At 42.0% G+C, this 22,500-nt stretch overlaps 1 protein-coding gene across 3 annotated transcripts in view; it reads right to left on the bottom strand.

The window, feature by feature from the left end:
- The window catches only part of pax5 (paired box 5), a 57,656-nt gene that overhangs the window by 33,259 nt on the left and 1,897 nt on the right, over positions 1 to 22,500 (bottom strand). For 2 of the 3 annotated variants that reach the window (XM_058385237.1, XM_058385240.1), the window contains exons 2-4: positions 10,886 to 11,051; positions 1,816 to 2,013; positions 1,217 to 1,281 (exon numbers count right to left, since the gene is read on the bottom strand). In XM_058385237.1, coding sequence (XP_058241220.1) covers positions 1,217 to 1,281; positions 1,816 to 2,013; positions 10,886 to 11,051 — 429 coding nt within the window. Of the gene's footprint in view, positions 1 to 1,216; positions 1,282 to 1,815; positions 2,014 to 10,885; positions 11,052 to 18,705; positions 19,730 to 22,500 lie in introns of those variants that run through there. The other variant, XM_058385239.1, reaches the window with a different exon arrangement.

Here is a 22,500-nt window from a genome sequence, read left to right as displayed (position 1 = left end):
TGTGTTAGTGTGTGAATGTTAAAGTGTGTGTCTGTGTGTGTGTTAGAGTGTTAATGTTAGAGTGTGTGTGTGTTAGTGTGTTAATGTTAAAGTGTGTGTGTTAGAGTGTGTGTGTGTGTGTGTGTGTGTGTTAGTGTGTGAATGTTAAAGTGTGTGGGTGTTAGTGTGTGTGTGTGTGTTAGAGTGTTAATGTTAAAGTGTGTGTGTGTGTTAGAGTGTTAATGTTAGAGTGTGTGTGTTAGTGTATTAATGTTAAAGTGTGTGTTAGAGTGTGTGTGTGTGTGTGTGTGTGTTAGTGTGTGAATGTTAAAGTGTGTGTCTGTGTGTGTGTTAGTGTGTTAATGTTAAAGTGTGTGTGTTAGAGTGTGTGTGTGTGTGTTAGTGTGTGAATGTTAAAGTGTGTGTCTGTGTGTGTGTTAGAGTGTTAATGTTAGAGTGTGTGTGTGTTAGTGTGTTAATGTTAAAGTGTGTGTGTTAGAGTGTGTGTGTGTGTGTGTGTGTCTGTGTGTGGGTGTTAGAGTGAGTGTGTGTGTGTTAGTGTGTGAATGTTAACGTGTGTGTGTGTAAATGTTAAAGTGTGTGTGTGTGTGTGTGTGTGTGTTTGTTTTTTTAGGCATGAAAGATGCCACAGTGACAAAATTCCCTTAGCCAATCAGGAGAAAGAGTTAAAAACATCTGATATAATGAAGGATTTATCCACTAGGGTGGAATTCGTATTGTTTTTCAGTTGTTGAGTTAAAGAACGCATGAGAGAACAGGAGGCATGAAAGGCGTCATGGTAACCATCAGCCAATCGGGAGAGAGAGAGAGAGAGAGAGAGAGAGAGAGAGAGAAAGAGAGCGATTGTATGGAAAAAGTCTTATACAACAAGGCGTAACACGATCGTTGTTATTTTTACGGAAGTTACCTCTTTACCCAGCAGCGAAGTTTTAAGCGAAGGAACTTTGGTGTAAAAGAAACGAAAAACCACACAGCTCTGCTAACTACGAAACACACACGTCCAAATCTGGACGCTAAAGTGCTGTTAAATGTTGTCTACCCTCTACTTAAGGCCAGCTAGCTAGACTCGGCGTGCTAGGTCACGCGAATCCGTCTAAATCTGTTCCTTTTTCCGTAAGATTAAAAGGGGCGGGGGGAGGGGTGGAAACTTCGTACGACTGGCGTGAAGGTGCCGGAGAAATCGTAACATGTGTAAAGCATGGGGGGGGGTTCTTACCTAAATTATGCGCAGAGACGCTTCCTGATTGGCCGGGCTGCTGCTGGACTTTAGTGCGAATGATCCTGCAGTAAACAGTAGACAAAGAGGAAACAGACATCATGTGTGTGTGTGTGTGTGTGTGTGTGTGTGTGAAGTGGCTGACAAGGCAGCACAGCCTCGCACTTCCTGCATGATCGCTCAAGCAAAGCACAAGCCCCCTATTTTTTTCTTTTTTTTTCCATTTTTTTTCTACCCCTCCCTCCCTCCCTCTCTCCCTCCCTCCCTCTTTCTCTCTCTGTCGCTTTCTCTCTCTTCTTCTCTGTCATCGTACACATGCTGTCGAACCTGGACTCATGAATATGTGTGCGGCTCGCTGTCTCATCTCATCTCATCCCCCTCTCTTTCTGCCTTTTTCCTTCATCCCTTCTTCTTCTTCATCGTTGTTGTTTTTTTTATTTCCAACTGCACAAAACTTTACAGAGACCAATCAGAGCTCTTGGTGCTTGTGGATTGCTGATTGGTTGATGTCATAGAAACAAAAACAAACACACATCATGAATTATAAACAACCGGTTTGATTTTTTCTTGTTTTTTTTTAATGTTTATTGTTTACTGACCTGTTGATTGAGCTGACGCTGGGGACGCTGTCGTTATCGCAGACTCTCTCGGCTAGCAGTCGGTCTCGTATCTCCCAGGCAAACATGGTGGGGTTTTGGCGTTTGTAATCGGCGATTTTGTCGACGACTTTGGGTGTAGCAACCTTTGGTTTGGATCCTCCGATCACGCCCGGCCTGATGCTCCCCGTCTCGTAGTACCTGCCAATCAAAACGCAGCCTGTCAGTGATTTGATGGTGATGATACTGGCGCGGTGATGCGATGCGAAGTTTTAGCGAATTTCCGCCTGATCAGAGAAGAGCTGGTGTTTGAGGAATTAAAGCAGACAGAAAAAATCTCTCTCTCTCTCTCTCTCTCTCTCTCTCTCACACACACACACACACACACACACACACATGAACATGACATTCGAGCATAGCAAACTTCCACACAGACTCACTGCTTGATTTTTACAAAGTATAAAGAAATGAAGTCTGAACACTGTTGGGTTTCTGTATCTAGAGAATTGTGGCTCTGTGTTAGGGTGATGGGGAAAAGGGAAGGGTGTGTGAGGAGGGTGTGAGGGAGTGTTAGTGTGAGGAGGTTGTGAGGAGTATGAGGTGTGTGAGGTGTGTGAGTGTGAGTATGAGGTGTGTGAGTGTGAGTATGAGAATTGTGAGTGTGAGTATGAGAATTGTGAGTGTGAGTATGAGGTGTGTGAGTATGAGGTGTGTGAGTACGAGGTGTGTGAGTACGAGGTGTGTGAGTACGAGGTGTGTGAGTACGAGGTGTGTGAGTACGAGGTGTGTGAGTATGAGGTGTGTGAGTGTGAGTATGAGAATTGTGAGTGTGAGGTATGTGAGGAGTGTGAGGTGTGTGTGTGAGTATGAGGTGTGTGAGGGTGAGATGTGTGAGTGAGTATGAGGTGTGTGAGTGTGAGGTGTGTGAGTGTGAGGTGTGTGAGTATGAGGTGTGTGAGTATGAGGTGTGTGAGTATGAGGTGTGTGAGTGTGAGTATGAGATGTGTGAGTGTGAGTATGAGGTGTGTGAGGGTGAGATGTGTGAGTGAGTATGAGGTGTGTGAGAATTGTGAGTGTGAGTATGAGGTGTGTGAGTATGAGGTGTGTGAGAATTGTGAGTGTGAGTATGAGGTGTGTCAGTGTGAGTATGAGGTGTGTGAGAATTGTGAGTGTGAGTATGAGGTGTGTGAGTATGAGGTGTGTGAGTGTGAGTATGAGGTGTGTGAGTGTGAGTATGAGGTGTGTGAGTGTGAGTATGAGGTGTGTGAGTGTGAGTATGAGGTGTGTGAGTGTGAGTATGAGGTGTGTGAGTGTGAGATGTGTGAGTGAGTATGAGGTGTGTGAGAATTGTGAGTGTGAGTATGAGGTGTGTGAGTATGAGGTGTGTGAGAATTGTGAGTGTGAGTATGAGGTGTGTGAGTATGAGGTGTGTGAGTGTGAGTATGAGGTGTGTGAGTGTGAGTATGAGGTGTGTGAGTGTGAGATGTGTGAGTGAGTATGAGGTGTGTGAGTGTGAGTATGAGGTGTGTGAGTGTGAGATGTGTGAGTGAGTATGAGGTGTGTGAGAATTGTGAGTGTGAGTATGAGGTGTGTGAGTATGAGGTGTGTGAGTATGAGGTGTGTGAGTGTGAGGTGTGTGAGTGTGAGTATGAGGTGTGTGAGTGTGAGGTGTGTGAGTGTGAGTATGAGGTGTGTGAGTGTGAGATGTGTGAGTGTGAGTATGAGGTGTGTGAGTGTGAGGTGTGTGAGTGTGAGTATGAGGTGTGTGAGTGTGAGATGTGTGAGTGAGTATGAGGTGTGTGAGTGTGAGTATGAGGTGTGTGAGAATTGTGAGTGTGAGTATGAGGTGTGTGAGTATGAGGTGTGTGAGTGTGAGTATGAGGTGTGTGAGTATGAGGTGTGTGAGAATTGTGAGTGTGAGTATGAGGTGTGTGAGTATGAGGTGTGTGAGAATTGTGAGTGTGAGTATGAGGTGTGTGAGTATGAGTATGAGAATTGTGAGTGTGAGGTATGTGAGGAGTGTGAGGTGTGTGTGTGAGTATGAGGTGTGTGAGGGTGAGATGTGTGAGTGAGTATGAGGTGTGTGAGTATGAGGTGTGTGAGTGTGAGGTGTGTGAGTATGAGGTGTGTGAGTGTGAGTATGAGGTGTGTGAGTGTGAGATGTGTGAGTGAGTATGAGGTGTGTGAGAATTGTGAGTGTGAGTATGAGGTGTGTGAGTATGAGGTGTGTGAGTGTGAGTATGAGGTGTGTGAGTGTGAGAATTGTGAGTGTGAGTATGAGGTGTGTGAGTGTGAGATGTGTGAGTGAGTATGAGGTGTGTGAGTGTGAGAATTGTGAGTGTGAGTATGAGGTGTGTGAGTGTGAGATGTGTGAGTGAGTATGAGGTGTGTGAGTGTGAGAATTGTGAGTGTGAGTATGAGGTGTGTGAGTATGAGGTGTGTGAGTATGAGGTGTGTGAGAATTGTGAGTGTGAGTATGAGGTGTGTGAGTATGAGGTGTGTGAGTGTGAGTATGAGGTGTGTGAGTGTGAGATGTGTGAGTGAGTATGAGGTGTGTGAGAATTGTGAGTGTGAGTATGAGGTGTGTGAGTGTGAGAATTGTGAGTGTGAGTATGAGGTGTGTGAGTATGAGGTGTGTGAGTGTGAGAATTGTGAGTGTGAGTATGAGGTGTGTGAGTACGAGGTGTGTGAGTATGAGGTGTGTGAGTATGAGGTGTGTGAGTGTGAGTATGAGGTGTGTGAGTATGAGGTGTGTGAGTATGAGGTGTGTGAGTGTGAGAATTGTGAGTGTGAGTATGAGGTGTGTGAGTGTGAGAATTGTGAGTGTGAGTATGAGGTGTGTGAGAATTGTGAGTGTGAGTATGAGGTGTGTGAGTATGAGGTGTGTGAGAATTGTGAGTGTGAGTATGAGGTGTGTGAGTGTGAGTATGAGGTGTGTGAGTGTGAGATGTGTGAGTGAGTATGAGGTGTGTGAGTATGAGAATTGTGAGTGTGAGTATGAGGTGTGTGAGTATGAGGTGTGTGAGTGTGAGAATTGTGAGTGTGAGTATGAGGTGTGTGAGTGTGAGGTGTGTGAGTGTGAGTATGAGGTGTGTGAGTATGAGGTGTGTGAGTGTGAGTATGAGGTGTGTGAGTGTGAGAATTGTGAGTGTGAGTATGAGGTGTGTGAGTATGAGGTGTGTGAGTGTGAGTATGAGGTGTGTGAGTGTGAGAATTGTGAGTATGAGTATGAGGTGTGTGAGTGTGAGAATTGTGAGTGTGAGTATGAGGTGTGTGAGTATGAGGTGTGTGAGTGTGAGTATGAGGTGTGTGAGTGTGAGAATTGTGAGTGTGAGTATGAGGTGTGTGAGTATGAGGTGTGTGAGTATGAGGTGTGTGAGTGTGAGTATGAGGTGTGTGAGTGTGAGAATTGTGAGTGTGAGTATGAGGTGTGTGAGTATGAGGTGTGTGAGTATGAGGTGTGTGAGTGTGAGAATTGTGAGTGTGAGTATGAGGTGTGTGAGTATGAGGTGTGTGAGTGTGAGAATTGTGAGTGTGAGTATGAGGTGTGTGAGTGTGAGAATTGTGAGTGTGAGTATGAGGTGTGTGAGTATGAGGTGTGTGAGTGTGAGAATTGTGAGTGTGAGTATGAGGTGTGTGAGTGTGAGAATTGTGAGTGTGAGTATGAGGTGTGTGAGTGTGAGAATTGTGAGTGTGAGTATGAGGTGTGTGAGTATGAGGTGTGTGAGTGTGAGAATTGTGAGTGTGAGTATGAGGTGTGTGAGTGTGAGTATGAGGTGTGTGAGAATTGTGAGTGTGAGGTGTGTGAGGTATGTGAGGAGTGTGAGTGTAAGGAGTGTGCACAGTGTGAGGAGTGTGTGGAGCGTGAGCAGTGTGTGGAGTGTAAGGAGTGTACTAAGTGTGAGGAGTGTGAGGTGTATTAGGAGTGTGAGGAGTGTGCACAGTGTGAGGTGTGTGAGGAGTGTGTGAGGAGGGTAAGGAGTATGAGGTGTGTGTGAAGAGGGTGAGGAGTGTGAGGAGTGTCTGAGGAGTGCGAGGTGTGTGAGCAGTGTGAGTGTGTGAGGTGTGTGAGGAGTGTTTGAGGAGTGTGAGAAATGTGTGAGGTGTGTGAGGTGTGTGAGGAATGTGAGGCGAGCGAGCAGTGTGAGGAGTATGAGGTGTGTGAGGAGTGTCAGCTGTGGGAGGGTGTGGGAGGTGTGTGTGAGGAGTGTAAGGAGTATAAGGAGTGTGTGAGAAATGTGTGAGGAATGTGAGGTGTGTGAGAAGTGTGAGGTGTGTGAGGAGTGTGAGAAATGTAAGGTGTGTGAGGAGAGTGTGAGGGTGAAGAGGGTGTGAGAATTGTGAGGAATTTAAGGAGTGTGTGAGAAATGTGTGAGGTGTGTGAGGAATGTGAAGATAGCGAGCAGTGTGAGGAGTATGAGGTGTGTGAGGAGTGTCAGCTGTGAGAGGGTGTGGGAGGTGTGTGTGAGGAGTTTAAGGAGTGTGTGAGGAATGTGAGGTGTGTGAGGAATATGAGGTGTGTGAGGAGAGTGAGGTGTGTGAGGAGAGTGTGAGGAATGTGAGGTGTGTGAAGAGAGTGTGAGGAGTGTGAAGAGAGTGTGAGGAGTGTGAAGAGAGTTTGAGGAGTGTGAGGGTGAGGAGTGTGAAGAGAGTTTGAGGAGTGTGAGGGTGAGGAGTTTGAAGAGAGTGTGAGGGTAAGGAGTGTGAGGAGAGTGTGAGGAGTGTGATGGTGAGGAGTGTGAAGAGAGTTTGAGGAGTGTGAGGGTGAGGAGTTTGAAGAGAGTGTGAGGGTAAGGAGTGTGAGGAGTGTGATGGTGAGGAGTGTGAAGAGAGTGTGAGGGTGAGGAGTTTGAAGAGAGTGTGAGGGTAAAGATTTTGAGGAGAGTGTGAGGAGTATGAGGAGTATGAGGGTGAGGAGTGTGAGGAGAGTGTGAAGAGAGTGTGAGGAGAGTGTGAGGAGTGTGAGGGTGAGGAGTGTGAGGAGTGTGAGGGTGAGGAGTGTGAAGAGAGTGTGAGGGTAAGGATTTTGAGGAGAGTGTGAGGAGTATGAGGAGAGTGTGAGGAGTGTGAAGAGAGTGTGAGGAGTGTGAGGGTGAGGAGTGTGAGGAGTGTGGAGAGAGTGTGAGGAGAGTGTGAGGAGTGTGAGGGTGAGGAGTGTGAGGAGTGTGAAGAGAGTGTGAGGAGTGTGAGGATAGTGAGGGTGAGGAGTGTGAAGAGAGTTTGAGGAGTGTGAAGAAAGTGTGAGTGTGAGGAGTGTGAGGAGTGTGGAGAGAGTGTGAGGAGAGTGTGAGGAGTGTGAGGGTGAGGAGTGTGAGGAGTGTGAAGAGAGTTTGAGGAGTATGAAGAGAGTGTGAGTGTGAGGAGTGTGAAGAGAGTGTGAGTGTGAGGAGTTTGAAGAGAGTTTGAGGAGTGTGAGGAGAGTGTGAGGAGTGTGAAGAGAGTGTGAGTGTGAGGAGTGTGAAGAGAGTGTGAGTGTGAGGAGTGTGCAGAGAGTTTGAGGAGTGTGAGGAGAGTGTGAGGAGTGTGAAAAGAGTGTGAGGAGTGTGCAGAGAGTTTGAGGAGTGTGAGGAGTGTGAAGAGAGTGTGAGGAGTGTGAGGGTGAGGAGTGTGAAGAGAGTGTGAGGAGTGTGGGAGGAGTGTGAGGGTGAGGAGTGTGAGGAGAGTGAGGGTGAGGAGTGTGAAGAGAGTTTGAGGAGTATGAGGAGAGTGTGAAGAGTGTGAGGAGTGTGAAGAGAGTGTGAGGAGTGTGAAGAGTGTGAGTTTGAGGAGTGTGCAGAGAGTTTGAGGAGTGTGAAGAGAGTGTGAGGAGTGTGAAGAGAGTGTGAGTGTGAGGAGAGTGTGAAGAGTGTGAAGAGAGTGTGAGTGTGAGGAGTGTGAGGAGAGTGTGAAGAGTGTGAAGAGAGTGTGAAGAGAGTGTGAGGAGAGTGTGAGGAGTGTGAGTGTGAGGAGTGTGAAGAGAGTGTGAGGAGTGTGAAGAGAGTGTGAGGAGTGTGAAGAAAGTGTGAGGGTAAGGAGTGTGAGGAGTGTGAGGAGAGTGTGAGGAGTGTGAAGAGAGTGTGAGGAGTATGAAGTGAGTGTGAGGAGTGTGCAGAGAGTTTGAGGAGTGTGAAAAGAGTGTGAGTGTGAGGAGTGTGAAGAGAGTGTGAGTGTGAGGAGTGTGAAGAGAGTGTGAGGAGTGTGCAGAGAGTTTGAGGAGTGTGTGAGGAGTGTGAAGAGAGTGTGAGTGTGAGGAGAGTGTGAGGAGAGTGTGAGGAGAGTGTGAGGAGAGTGTGAAGAGAGTGTGAGGAGAGTGTGAGGAGTGTGAAAAGAGTGTGAGTGTGAGGAGTGTGAAGAGAGTGTGAGGAGTGTGAGGAGAGTGTGAGGAGAGTGTGAGGAGAGTGTGAGGAGTGTGAAGAGAGTGTGAGTGTGAGGAGTGTGAAGAGAGTGTGAGGGTAAGGAGTGTGAGGAGAGTGTGAGGAGAGTGTGAGGAGTGTGAAGAGAATGTGAGAGTAAGGAGTGTGAGGAGAGTATGAGGAGAGTGTAAGGAGAGTGTGAGGAGAGTGAAGAGAGTGTGAGGAGAATGTGAGGAGTGTGAAGAGAGTGTGAGTGTGAGGAGTGTGAAGAGAGTGTGAGGGTAAGGAGTGTGAGGAGAGTGTGAGGAGAGTGTGAGGAGAGTGTGAGGAGTGTGAAGAGAATGTGAGGGTAAGGAGTGTGAGGAGAGTGTGAGGAGAGTGTGAGGAGAGTGTGAGGAGAGTGTGAGGAGAATGTGAGAGTAAGGAGTGTGAGGAGAGTATGAGGAGAGTGTGAGGAGAGTGTGAGGAGAGTGTGAGGAGTGTGAAGAGAATGTGAGGGTAAGGAGTGTGAGGAGAGTGTGAGGAGAGTGTGAGGAGTGTGAAGAGAATGTGAGAGTAAGGAGTGTAAGGAGTGTGAGGAGAGTATGAGGAGAGTGTGAGGAGAGTGTGAGGAGTGTGAAGAGAATGTGAGGGTAAGGAGTGTGAGGAGAGTGTGAGGAGAGTGTGAGGAGTGTGAAGAGAATGTGAGAGTAAGGAGTGTGAGGAGAGTATGAGGAGAGTGTGAGGGTGAACGATAAACTGGCTAATTCTTTAAAGGATATTCTGAAACACTTGCTAGCTTAAGCTAGTTTTAAAAGCATTTTTTAAAAACAATAATATAATGAATAAACTCTAACACTCTTTTAAACTCCAACTAGCTTTTGTTTGGGAAATGTAAGGCTTTTCTCGTGGCATTTATTCCAAGCTCTCTCACCTCAACTAGCATTTTAGGAACACTCTCTCTAACGTTAGCTCTTTGTGGTGAAGAGCCGCTAACGTCAGCTAGCTTTCATTTGGACATTTCTTTAAAACTAGCCTCGATCACGAATCATGGTTTGGCATTTGAGGTTAGCGGGCTAGTTTTCAGAATGTTCCAAGAGCTGGTGTTGGGTAGCTAGTTTTTTAGCTAGCTAAAATACTCTGACGTTTCTGGGAGTTGTTTAACCTTACGCCAACTGCTAGCGTTTTTGTTAGCTCAGAGTGATATGAACCTGATTCGATTTGCTTTTCGAATGTTTTCTAATAGCGCTCCTCTGTGATAGCGCCAACTGATGAAATGTAGCTTCGGTTTTCTAAATATATTTTCAGTACCATGTTAAACAGGGATTACTATCCACACACACACACACACACACACACACACACCCTCTAGCCTTTTTCCCTGCAGTGAATACAGAAAAAAAACAGCCAAGCTTAATAGACGTTTGTGAAAATCCCGCTATTAACGAGAAGGCATGGATATTCATCCACCTTATTTATTTTAGCGCGCTACACGCGGTCCACGCGCTATTAAACGTGGCAGCTTTCTTGTTGTCTGCCCGTTAGCCAGAGAGCAGGGAGGAAATTAACACACGCACACGGGGCCTAGCGGTAACGCATGACTGAGCCGGACCGCGGGCTCCGGGGGGGTCGGAAAAGGGACAGAACAATGGCAAACACATTTTTTGATATTGCTAAAGGCCCTAGCGCTAATCCCACACCTTCATCTATTCAAATTCTCTCTCTCTTTCTTTCTCTTTCTCTTATGCTCTCTCTCTCTCAATCTTTCGTGTCTTTTTCTTAATTCTTTCTTCTTCCTATTCTTTATAAATCATTTTATTCTAAACCTCTCTCTTCCTAAACCTCTCTCTCTCTCTCTCTCTCTCTCCGTCCTTCAACCTCCTCGGCAGATGTATGCCACCCGTTTCATTCGGATGCAAATGTACAATGTGATGAATCTTTTCTTTTTGTGACAGAGAGGAAGAGAAAGAGAGAAAAAAAAAAAAGGCTTTGACCCGGCTTTTTCGGGACATTTTTTTTTTTTATTTCTAACTCGGTCACACAAAAGCAGGAAGTGCTGACTCAGCCTCGCCGGTGCTCGGCATTCGTTTCGGAGAAGCGTTCCTTCCGTGTAAAGCTGCGCGACGGATCGCGAGCGGCGCTAACGGAACATTCCGGACATTCGGTCGGTTTTCCCGCACTCAGCGCTCGTTCAGTGCCAAAGAGCAAAAACCCGACTCATTTCTCTTTCATCGGAATTAGCGCTTTCTGTTAGAAAACGTTTTCTAACAACAAAGTTTTTAATCAGTTGCTGAAGTCGATCGATGCAGAGAAGGCGCTAAATTTAGCGGGAATTGTAGCTAAAACTTTCCGAACTTACTGTAGATCAGCAAATGGCTATTTTGAACATTTAGCAAAACTTTTATTCAATCGATTTAGTAAATTATTTCTGAATGCAAGTCATCTATGAAGCAACAAACTTGTGGACTTGAAGCTAAAAATCGCAGCTGATATTATGGACTTTTATTCTTGACAGATTTTAATTCACACAAAAACTTCCAAATTTTTTGTAGCATATGAATCAGGCCACGCCCCCAAACTACAAGCAACCTGCCCACTGACTTTACACTCTTGCGTCTAAATTTAAGCTAAACTTTTTCTCCCTCTCTGATATTATATATCACTTGGAACTTGGAACAGTCGATGCATTCAGTCTACAAATGATAATTACACACGAATAAAACGTGAATAAACGTCATGGATAAGGAATTAAAACGACTCACCTGCCCAGGATCTTGCTGACGCAGCCGTGGCTGACGCGAAGCTGGCGGGAAATGTCGCACGGCCGTACGCCTTGATGAGCCAGCTCCACGATCCTCTGCCTGACCACGTCGGGTAGCGGCCTCCCGTTCACAAACACCCCACCGAGCTGGTTGACCCCTCCGTGCCCTGGAAAGAACCCCAGGATCATTTAACCGAATGCAAGACCGTTGATTTGTTTCCTCTGCCGTTTCTCTTCTGATTTTAATGTACACAGTTTCTGTCCAGTTGAACAAGACTCCTGATCCTCACTCAGGATTCGATCCAGTGGATAAAAATAGGGGTGTGGCTATACTCATTTACTCCCTGGAGTAAGCTTTTCCACCACATCTCATCTCACACCTCGAGCACCCTTCACCTCACTGGTAATAAAAAAAGTTCTTTCCTTCAATCATAAGCCCCGCCCCTAGTGGACAAATATCAGCTGACCCTCTGTAGCTGACCTTAATCTTCCTCTGACCTTCTGAATAAGCATTTTTTACACACTGGAAGTGTATTCTCGCGACCGTGTCAAGCTGTAAGATCCTTCACTTTACTGTTTCTTCACACAACCCACGTTCATCAAGATTATTTAATCCATTAAAAGATGTACGCTTAAGCGACTAGCATTAGTGTACCTTTAAATAAGCTGGCAAAAGGTACGCTTGCTAGCCAGCTTCAAAAATATCTAGCGTTGTAAGGGATTGTCATCAATAGCTAAACTAAGCTAAGCTAAGCTAAGCTAGTTTGATGTAGAAGCTACTGTTATACCGGAACGTCTCTTTTTCCGGTAGCTGAACATCAACGGCGTAACTTTAATAGGGTCCCTTTGTGATCTACAGGGTGACCCCTAGAGTGGCCGCCCAAGTCTCCGGAGAATTATTTTACACACGCATTAAAAACGGCCGCGGTAACAAACGTCCGTGTTCGACAGCAGTGTTTATACCGGTGTTTAGATGCAGCAAGGGAACTCGTACCATGAAAGGAAGGCATTATATTATCAGTGTGTACGCTGTTACATTTACTTCAGTGTGTGTGTGTGTGTGTGTTAAATATTGCCATGCTAATCCAGTTACTCTGTCATATTAACATACTGATTGCTTCAGAACAGAATCCCCTCCCTGCAACACACACACACACACACACACACACACAAAGATACACACAGGGAGTGTGCCGTGTGTGCTAATCCAGCCTACGAGCGTGATAGTTCTTAAACACACCGCTTCAGGTTATATCAAAACCAAACCCGCTTCTCTAATGCCCCGAATACAAAACGCATCAATTCACAGAGAGTAATGTGTCACCGTCCATCCATTCATCCACCTCCCTCTCTCTCCCTCTCTCTCTCTCTCTCTCTTGCTTTACCTTTCTCTCTTTCTTTATCTCTGGATGCAGCTTTTCTCCTTGTTCCTCGGTCACTACCTGAGGATCTGTCCGGCTGATTGTTCCTTTTGCAGGTGATCCGATGCGGAATGTAACGGAATTCTAACGAGCAGCACAGATTTTCTCTGATATTGGAACAAAAGCTACAAATATGCAAATCCCGCGTCTCGTCCTAGCGTTAACCGCTTTTACACTTTATATCAGTTAGCTAATGAGAAATGGCGCCTGCTGTTTCACCGCCTCGTGGCATTTCTGATCACTGATTTCACTGATCACTGACCAACACACTGACTGACTCTCTGTCTGACTCACTGATTGTCACATTTACTGACTTACTGGCTGACACTGGCTGACTCATTCACTGACTGATTCCCTGACTGACTCATTCACTGACTGATTCCCTGACTGACTCATTCACTGACTGATTCCCTGACTGACTCAATCACTGACTGATTCCCTGACTGACTCAATCACTGACTGAATCCAAGACTGACTCATTCACTGACTGACTTCCTGACTCACTGACTGCCTCACTGACTGACCTAACAAATCTCTGAATCACTGTTTGTCCCACTGACTGACTCACTGTTCACTGACTCACAGCTCCAAACTAACTGATTGACTCACTGATTGACACACTGACTAAATGACTCACTGACTAACTCACCATCTGATTCAGTAAATGACTGACACACTGACTTTTTGATTTACTTGTTGACTCCCTGATTAACTCACCAACTGATTCACTGACTGACTCCCTGACTGGCTCACTGCCCAGTTCCTGTACAGGCTCACTGACTGACTCACTGAGAGACTCATCGACTGACTCAATTACAAACTAACTTACTGACACGCTGGCTTACTGAAGAACTCACTGACTAACTCACCGTCTGATTCAGAGACTGACTAATTGACTGACACACTGACTTTCTAATTTACTCATTGACTCACTGACTAACTCACCATCTGATTCACTGACTGACTCACTGCCCGAATCATTCACAGTCTCACTGACCGACTCAGTCATCAACTCACTGACTGACTCACTGACTGGGTTCATCAGTAAGAGCTAAATGAAGATGACGGTTTGTCACAAGGGAACAGCTAATTGAGAATATTTCGCACTAATGGAAACACCACAACATGGTGTGCTGTGATAAGAAAATAATCAAAGGTAAGGTGGAATAAGGCTGCCCAAAATAAGCAGTGTTACCTCAGCAACCCTGAAATGCACGATTTATTCCTGAAAGTGTTTTAGGAACAGGATTTTATCAACAATAAAAACGAGCGGTCCAAAGTGTCGACACCGGAGACTCCTTCCGTAAGTGTTCAATAAATGTTTCCTTACAGAAAGCACCACCATATCAGTGCTAATGACTTTCTTAGTTAAATAACAACACATGATGATAATCGTCCAGGTGAATTAAGTTGTTACCGTACAAACGATAATTATCAGACTGACTGTGTTGGTATAGAAATGTCCAAAGAAATAGTAGAACAAATCCCAGACCCCAATAATCTAACAGTCAGTGAAAGAAAATAGACAAGGATGCTAATATAATTACGATTATACTGACTCACTTGCATGTCATTTCTTCTGTACTGTGCGTTTTTACATTTTCAGGACGAAGTGAAACCCACGCAAAGAACATAAGGACCTCTATTCTGTCTTTTAAGGTGATGTCTTTTACTCTGTCTTTTAAGGTGAAGAACACAAATATCGTACGCTATTTTCATCCAGTCACATGACTTTCTCCTTCTAAATTCCTTCGTTGTCCTTATTACACTATTTAGGTTGCTTCCGTCCTTCTGAGGAACCGAGCAAAATGTTTGTAATGAAGCAAGACACTGGAGCAGGACCTGTTACCTGAGCTCAGTTCAGTCTGAACGTATATATTTCCCCGAAAAAACATGAATAGTATTTAGCGAGCAAGCGTCCGAAAGTGACAGCTCTGTGTCTCAGATTTGCTCTGTGTTTCAGCTGAAAGTGGATCAGTTTCTGTCTGTGGAAGGTGCAAATCAGCCTTGGCTTGCAGCAACACTGATGATAATGTGTGTGTGTGTGTATGCATATGTGCGTGTTTAAGGTCATCGAGGCTGATGCGCGGAATGGAATGGAACCAACTTCTCCGATGTGATCTATATCCTTCTCTGGCTTTTATTTTCCCCGCTGAGCCCCACTCGGCTGATAAATCGAAGTCGTGATTGATTTCAGCGCCGCTTCCGCCCCGAAAGCCTGAGAAGCGGCCTGAAGACCTTCGTGCTCCTCCATCCAGAAAATAAAAGCGCGATTAGCGACGCGCTCCCATTACGCTCCTTTATCTGGCCAAAGCAGTTTAAACAGGCCCAAATGAAAACTGCCAAGTGAACCGCCACCTCGTTTAAAAATGCGGACAACAAACAGAGAGAATGGGTTTGTGTGTGTGTGTATGTGTGTGTGTGTGTGTGTGGAGGTTAAGGTGGGGGGGAGTGCAATTTCTCTCATTAGCATGTTAGCAGAGTCTTTAAAAAAAAAAAACTCTAGTGGCGTTCGAAATGTTTTGGAAGTTCAGAGCCTTTTCTAAAAACGTGGAAAAAATTTCCAGCACACTGATACTGCTGTACACCAGGAGAAAAAAAATCTGGAGCAGGGCAAATCTGTTCATTCAGGTCAACACCATAGACCAAATCTAATGCATTGACCATTGGGTTACCAAATGGTGGACCATGTTCTGGATTAAAGACCCCCCCCCCAAAAAAAAACAACACCGTGATGTAGCATGTAGTGTTACCACCTCACAGGTCCAGGGTTCGAGTCAGAGCTTGTGATAGTACTGGGTTTCCAGATATCAGATCATCCGGTCTTTTTCTACCATCCAGTAGGTGGACCGGCTAAGATAAAGCTAAATAGGTGTAAATTCTCCCAAGCTTGTGCGATAAGCTCTGGATCCACCACAACCCTGATCACGATAAAGTGCTTACTGATGAATAAGAAATGAATGATGTAGCGCATGTTCTCCCCGTGCCTGCGTGGGTTTACTCCGGTTTCCTCCCACAGTCCAAAAACATGTTGATTGATGATTCTAAATTGCCAATAGGAGTGAGTGTGAGTGTGTGTGGTTGTCTGTTTATATGTGTGGCCCTGTGATGGACTGGTGGCCTGTCCAGGGTGTCCAGGGCTCCAGCAGATCCCTGTGATCCTAATTAGGAATAAAGCATGTATAGAAAATGGATGGATGGATGGATGGATGGATGATGTAGCAGAGCCACTGTATACAGATTTGCCACACCACAGATTTTCATAATTTTCTGTTTGGTGAAGTGACAGCATGATATATACTGTTTCATGATAAATAGAGTGAGAAATGTGCTATTCCTCTGGAGTGTGTCATCTGTTCAGACTCTCTCTCTCTCTAGTCAGCCGTAACCGGAAGTCCCAACGCGAGACAAAACTTAAACACTTCAAAATGACGAGTCACCATTCTGTCACGTTTGTTGTATATTTATATATAGTTTTATAACCAAGAAATTGTGTGCTTTGGAGGTTTCAGACATTTTATTTGGCGTAGACTGCTACCTCGTGCTAACATGCTAAACACTGTGTGGAAATTCGTGGTCAGGCTTGTGGGCGGGGCTTATTTTACATAATCTATAGCATGCTAGCACGCGCGTGTGAAGACTTCGCTGTGGATTTAGAGCATGTTTTAAGTCTATAAAATATAATAAAATACAATTTTGTACAATTTTGTGAGCCTAGTTTAAGTTTTTGTCTTTTTGTAAAGCACGGTGAATGCTAACGATTTGGGGGGGGTTAGCCTGTGACGTCATTCCTTCGACTGAGGCGAATTCACTGTGCTTTAAAAGAATAAATAAATAAATAAATAAATAAATAAATAAATAAATAAATAAATAAATAATCTCTCATATTAAGCTTGCAGGGAAAATTAAATAGTCTCTCGTTTGCCATCATTATTATTATTATTATTATTATTGTTGTTATTATTGTTACTATTATCATTATTATTATTTAATTAATTTGATGTGAAATATATTATATTCTTGTAACCAAAACCCAGGTTAAAATACGTTAAAAAATAATAATAAAGAAAGAAATAAAAACAGCTTATCCACATAATTTACCCCGTGTTGTTATTTTTTTTAAATATTTAATTACTATAAAGCATATTTTTAAACAAAAAAAATGCACGCGCACAAACCCGACAACTTAAAAACCTCACTTGTCCTCACTTCATTTACTAGATTTATAAAGTAGATTTATAAAGTAGATTTATTTCAAATCCAAACAGGTGCCTTAACTGTAGAGAAGAGAAACAGGCAAGTATTCATGAATGAGTTAAAAGTGCTAATTAGGGTACATTTACATAATGCAAGAGGCTGAAATAATAATAATAATAATAATAATAATAATAATAATAATAATAATAATAACAAACTAATCATGCTCTCTAATCTCTAACTGCACGTGCATACAAAATCTATAACATAAAAGACGATTTTTTTGTGTGTCCCTACAGCCGTGCACGTGCTGCCGGTGTTTGTCGGTCTAATGTAGTAAAAGTGTGTCATATATTTTGTGTGTGTGTGTGTGTGTGTGTAATCTCTTTCTGGCTGTGTGTCGGAAAGGAAACGCGATTCGTTCCGGCGCTGAAATGCGTAAAATGCAGCGCTTCATTCACCACGCCGCGAGATGTGTGTGTGTGTGTGTGTGTGAGAGAGAGAGAGAGAGAGAGAGAGAGAGGACGAATAATAATAATAATAATAATAATAATAATAATAATAATAATAATAATAATAATAATAATAATATGCTCTAGTGGAATTATTGCTAGTCAAGGAGAAAGTGAAAACGTATCATCTCTACATCATGAATCGCAAATAAAAGTAAAAGTCGGGAAGGTTTATTGTTTTATTTATCTTTTAATATATATATATATTAAAAGATAGTATATAAGTAAGTATATATAAGTCTCGATAAAAAAAAGAAAGAAATACCTGGCACTGACAAAAACCGAACAAAATTTTGCTGGGTTTTTGTTTTGGGGTTTTTTTTCGTGAACAAAATGTCTAATTCACGGTTTAATTTCGTCTCTCCAGAAGCTGGAGGAAACTCCTCCTGTGTTTATCCGGCATCCAGCTGGCTTTATATTATTACTCAGGGAAAAAAGAAAAATATATGAACTCCTCTGCTGATAATTCAACCATGTCAGAGTTAATTGAACACTGAAGGAGCTCATTATAGGAGTTTCCATCACTGTATGTCAGAAATTAACCTCTTATTGCTGCTTTACATTTCCAGACCTCCGCTAACTACATGGAGGACAATGCGGCTCATATTCTAAAGCTCTCTCTCTCTATATATATAAAATATAAAATATCATCTTTAAAAAAATATAAATATTTTCTTTAGGGCAACATTTTGTTTCCTAAAAGAAAGAAAAAACTTTATTATGTTTTCATTGTAAATGGAAAATAAATTAGAAATAAAATATATATATATATATATTTGTTTTTGTTTTGTTTTTTAAAATATTTTGATCATGAGTAAGCGCGTGGACGTGTGTAAGCATTCACAAGCTTCTTGGTGGTGGTTGAGAGGTTAAGGTGAACACTGAAGGTTCATTATTCATCACAACCCAAGAGTTCACTACACACTACACACTCACTCAGAAATAAATACACCAAACTGTACCGACACAACAAAACAATCATACACCACTCCAGAGCCAAGAAAGTGCACGAGCTCGTTTTTCTGTTTTTCTGTTTTGTTTTGTTTTTGTTTTTTTTTTCAAGTTCAGACCTTTATTTCAGGGCTGAAGAATTTATTTTTAAACCAAACATCCACAGCAAATTTAAATAATAATAATAATAATAATAATAATAATAATAATAATAATAATAATAAAAGGTCCCTATGGATGTATACCATCAAGGGTAAATGTTTTTATATATAATTGAAGGTACATAATTGAGCTATCCTATAAAGGAAACCATCTCCATTTCCAATAATGGCACCATCTCAGCGCGAGGAAATAAACAGTATAGGTACAATTTGGTGGCTCTATTTGTGCGCGCGCACCGGAGATGTTTAAGCTCCATTCAGAATCTAACATAAGATCTCGTGGCACCTTTTCCGTCTCAGCTCAGTGTGTGAAAATTGAGTTTAGGAAATCTCATACACTGATTTTGATGCACAGGACAAGACAGGTCTCGTGCTGAAATATAACAGCTTTCAGATGTCGAAAGAAAGAGCAGAACCCGAGCCTGTGTACCTGAATTAGAGAGCTGTGTCTAATTTCATTTAACGCATGCAAATCAGTATACACGAGGGATTTCTTTTATTATTATTATTATTGTTATTATTATTATTATTGATTAATTACTATTATTAATAATAATAATCATTATGATTTAAACTTACTATGCATCGCGGCGAACGGGTCGTGCTTGCAGTGAATTTCCATAGGTCAGAGGTCACGGCCACTTCCAGGCGACTTGAACGTTCAGATTTTTTATCTCTTTTATTTATTTATTTATTTTCTTTAATTTTTTTTCAGTCCATTCAATCGATCCTCCAACACTTTCAATCAGAGGAAAAAATATTTGTAAAAAAAATTGAAGAAGGCCAAGGAGGTAAATGATGCCCCAAGGAAGAAGTGATTCTTTGCTCTTCTTGGAAAAAATAAATAAATAAAAAATATATATATTTATATATATGTAAGCGCATACAGCCTTTAATCAACAACAATTTCGGTTAAAATGCACATGCAACGTCTGTGTTTGTGCCATAAAGCCTTCTGGAGGAAAAAAACAAATCCAAACAGGAATGCGCGCACGCGCTGGTCAAGAGAAATAAAAAGCAGCCATGATGCTGCTGAACTGAGGAAATTGTTCCCACGCTGTAAAATCCCGTTTTATCCAGTTATATATATATATATATATATATTTATATATTTATTTCTACACCTTCAGGAACGGTGCATTTCTTCGTCCCGTTAGTCCTAGTCTTGATTCCTCGAACTCCGCGCGTCCCATCAGATTTAAGTTTTTGTAAAAGCCGCTCTCTGTAACTCCGACAGCGCGAGCGTCTGCACGTGAGGACCTAAACGGCGCATCTTACATATATGAAGCGCGCTCTTTGTAACGCGCCATGGATGGCACGAATCCGCGTGCGCCCCGGTGTCCTGTCCAGCACAGAAAAAACAACAACAACAACAAAAAAAAAACGAGTTTAGATGCGCTTCACTAGAACACGCAGGATGGAGACTCTGTCCTCGGGCTGGCTGTTGTGGCTGCAGTTTTGTTTTCAGCACGTGAAGGAATTCTATTTATTATTAGAATCCGTCCATTTAATATATAAATTAAAAAAAAAAAACCCGGTGTGTGTGTGAGAGAGAGTGAGTGAGTGCGTGCGCAGCGCGAGCTCCCGCGCGGTGCGATCCAGAACCCACTCTCGTGTGGACAGCGCCGTGGACGAGGAGCTCCGAATCTACCGCTCCGCTCTGCCAATCACGAGGCGGGGCAGCCAATCAGAGCACAGCGCCTCTGCCTTCACCTCAGCCAATCAGAAGTCGAGCTCACAGCCCGGAGATGCTGATTGGCCGATTACGGGAGCGCTCGTGCAAAGTGACGCGGCTGTAGCCGAAATAAAAATCTATAACATCGCCAGCGGGCGAATTTTGTTCATTTTATAATACATTTTGATTATTATTATTATTTATTGTTTATTGTTTGTTTAAATACAACAGTGGGTAGATCTGCGTTTGTAAGCAGACTGCTAATCATTTGCGTAATTAATTAATTCATTAATTAAGCCGTCAAGGTCACGAGCAAAGTTGTATTAGAATAACATGTTGTGTGTGTTTTTTTGTTTTTTTTTTAATAGACTATATTATATATTATAGATGTAAGCCACATTATATTATTCATTAGACGTTTATCATGGTGTAATTGACTATTATTAACGTTTATAATTCGATGTATTAAACGTTTCCGTGCATTTTGATTTTTTTTGAACTACAAAAAAATATGCACGAAAAAGTAAATAGGAATAAATAAATAATAAACAGTTTTAGAGAGAGTTTAAATGTAAGGAATGAGAATGTAAATAGAGTAGTTTTAAAAATGTTCCTGAGTGTGTGTGAGTGTGTGTGTGTGTGTGTGTGTGTGTGTGTGTGTGTGTGTGGGCCGATAGTTTATAGTGTTCGTGCATTTCTAATGACATGATCTTTAAAAATACGTCTTAGGCTTAAATTCTTTTTTTTCTTTTGAGATGATTTCTATTAAAGATATAAATACCGAATGTTAAAAAATTCATAGCTCCATTGAACTGATTGATTCCTTTACGCTGCTCTGTTTCTTTTTTTTTTTTTAATTCTGATATTTATTATTTTTGTCATCAACACCGTATTCTTTCTTTAATCCTTCTGTGTATCTACAAATTTATTATTTATGTTTATTACGTTGTTTGAGATTTATTTATTCATTAATATAAGACGAAAATCAGAAACACGGAGCCTGTGGTGAGATTTAACGCCACACTGTTGACATTTTTACAGGCTTTAAAACCCAGCACGTGAACACAAGTTATATCGTTTATATAGTTTCAGATGAATTGAGAGTAAATATATTATCGTTTTTTTGGTTTTGCTGTAGATTGTGGAAAGCAGTTCGCGCGCTCCGCGCTGTTCACGCGACCTTCTTGGCTCGCCAGGGGGCGCGCATTATGGGACGCGCGCGCTCACGCGCCCCGGATGACCTTAAACTACGACCTCGTAGTACCGCCCTAAACAATCAGTTTATATATATATATATATATATATATATATATATATATATATATATATATATATATATATATATATAACTATTCAACTATTAAACAATTATATATTTTATTTATAATTGGATAATTGGAAACCTTATACTTTTTTTTTTTACTTCATTCACAATTTCTTATCCAAAATATTTTGTTCGCTGCTTTTAACTCAAGTGTGTAAAATCTTACAAAAGCTCATTAGCATGTAAGTTAGGACTATTTTTTTTTTTTACAATTTGTGACAAGGAAGTGCACGAGCTCGTTAGGTCGCGCGCGCTACTTTCAAATCCAAACGTATTCATTTTACAGTGATGTGTTATTTTACTTATTTATTATATTTTTTTTGTTAAAAAAAAGAAATCACATCACGGAGATCGTGCACTGAAACTTTTAGCTCTTTATGAAACAGTCCGCGTTCATTAATGAAAGCATTTTACAAGTTCAGGATCAGTTCTGTAGTTTGAAGAAGGCGACATATAAATGATCTTATTTTTAGGATTCGAAAAAAAAAGTAGATAGGTCAACAAAACTGGATTCAATTCGCTTCTTTTTCTGGTAGAGATTTGACCAGAGTCTGACAGTCTAATTAAGAGAGAAAAACAACAACGACAACAACAACAACAACAACAACAATATTTTACTCTTAAAAAAATATTCTGCATGCTTCATAAACTCTCAAGGAAAAAAAGGGGGGTAAAAAAAAGTGTTGTTGTTGTGGTTTTTTGATGTCAGTGGGGTATCTTTCATACCTGGAAATGTGAATAGGGTAGTTAGTAAGCGTTACACTCATCTTTCTAGGTTAAAAGGTAGAAAGATGAAGAATTAAAAAGCCCAGAGACATGAAATGGTACTTTTCTTTTTCTTTTTTATTTTTCCTGGGAGCGTACTGTAAGGTTCAGCTTTGTCAGAGTTTGTGTAAAATAATATAAGATTTAAAATAATAATAATAATAATAATAATAATAATAATATATAGATCTTAAAAAAGTCGTCTTGAAGTTGTTTTTATCTTATTTTGTAATTAATTTTATTTCAAAATAATTTCAATTTAAACCACACAAGATGGCGCAACCAAAATGTTTATATATATATATATATATATGACATGATATTATATGACATGAGTTGAACATGAAGGGTTAATCGAGCGTAAACTCCTTGCATTACACGCCCTCGTGACCTTAATGACAGCTTTTAGTCTATATATCTTTAAGCTTTAAGTTCCTTCTTCTTCTTCTTTTTTTACAAGCATTATAATAATGCACAAAAAATATATATATAAAAGGTGCTTGAAATACAAAGCAACCAAACAAACGGAGCTTAGACCAGGAATATTTAACACCTGAACTCGAGGTGTTAATTCAATCCTGGGGATTTTCCTGCCTGCGCGCGCGCGTGC

The sequence above is a fragment of the Hemibagrus wyckioides genome, linkage group LG29 (genome assembly GCF_019097595.1).
Source record: "Hemibagrus wyckioides isolate EC202008001 linkage group LG29, SWU_Hwy_1.0, whole genome shotgun sequence".
Lineage (NCBI taxonomy): Eukaryota > Metazoa > Chordata > Actinopteri > Siluriformes > Bagridae > Hemibagrus > Hemibagrus wyckioides.
Note: the sequence above shows the minus strand (reverse complement) of the source record. Positions and strands in the feature narration are given on the sequence as shown.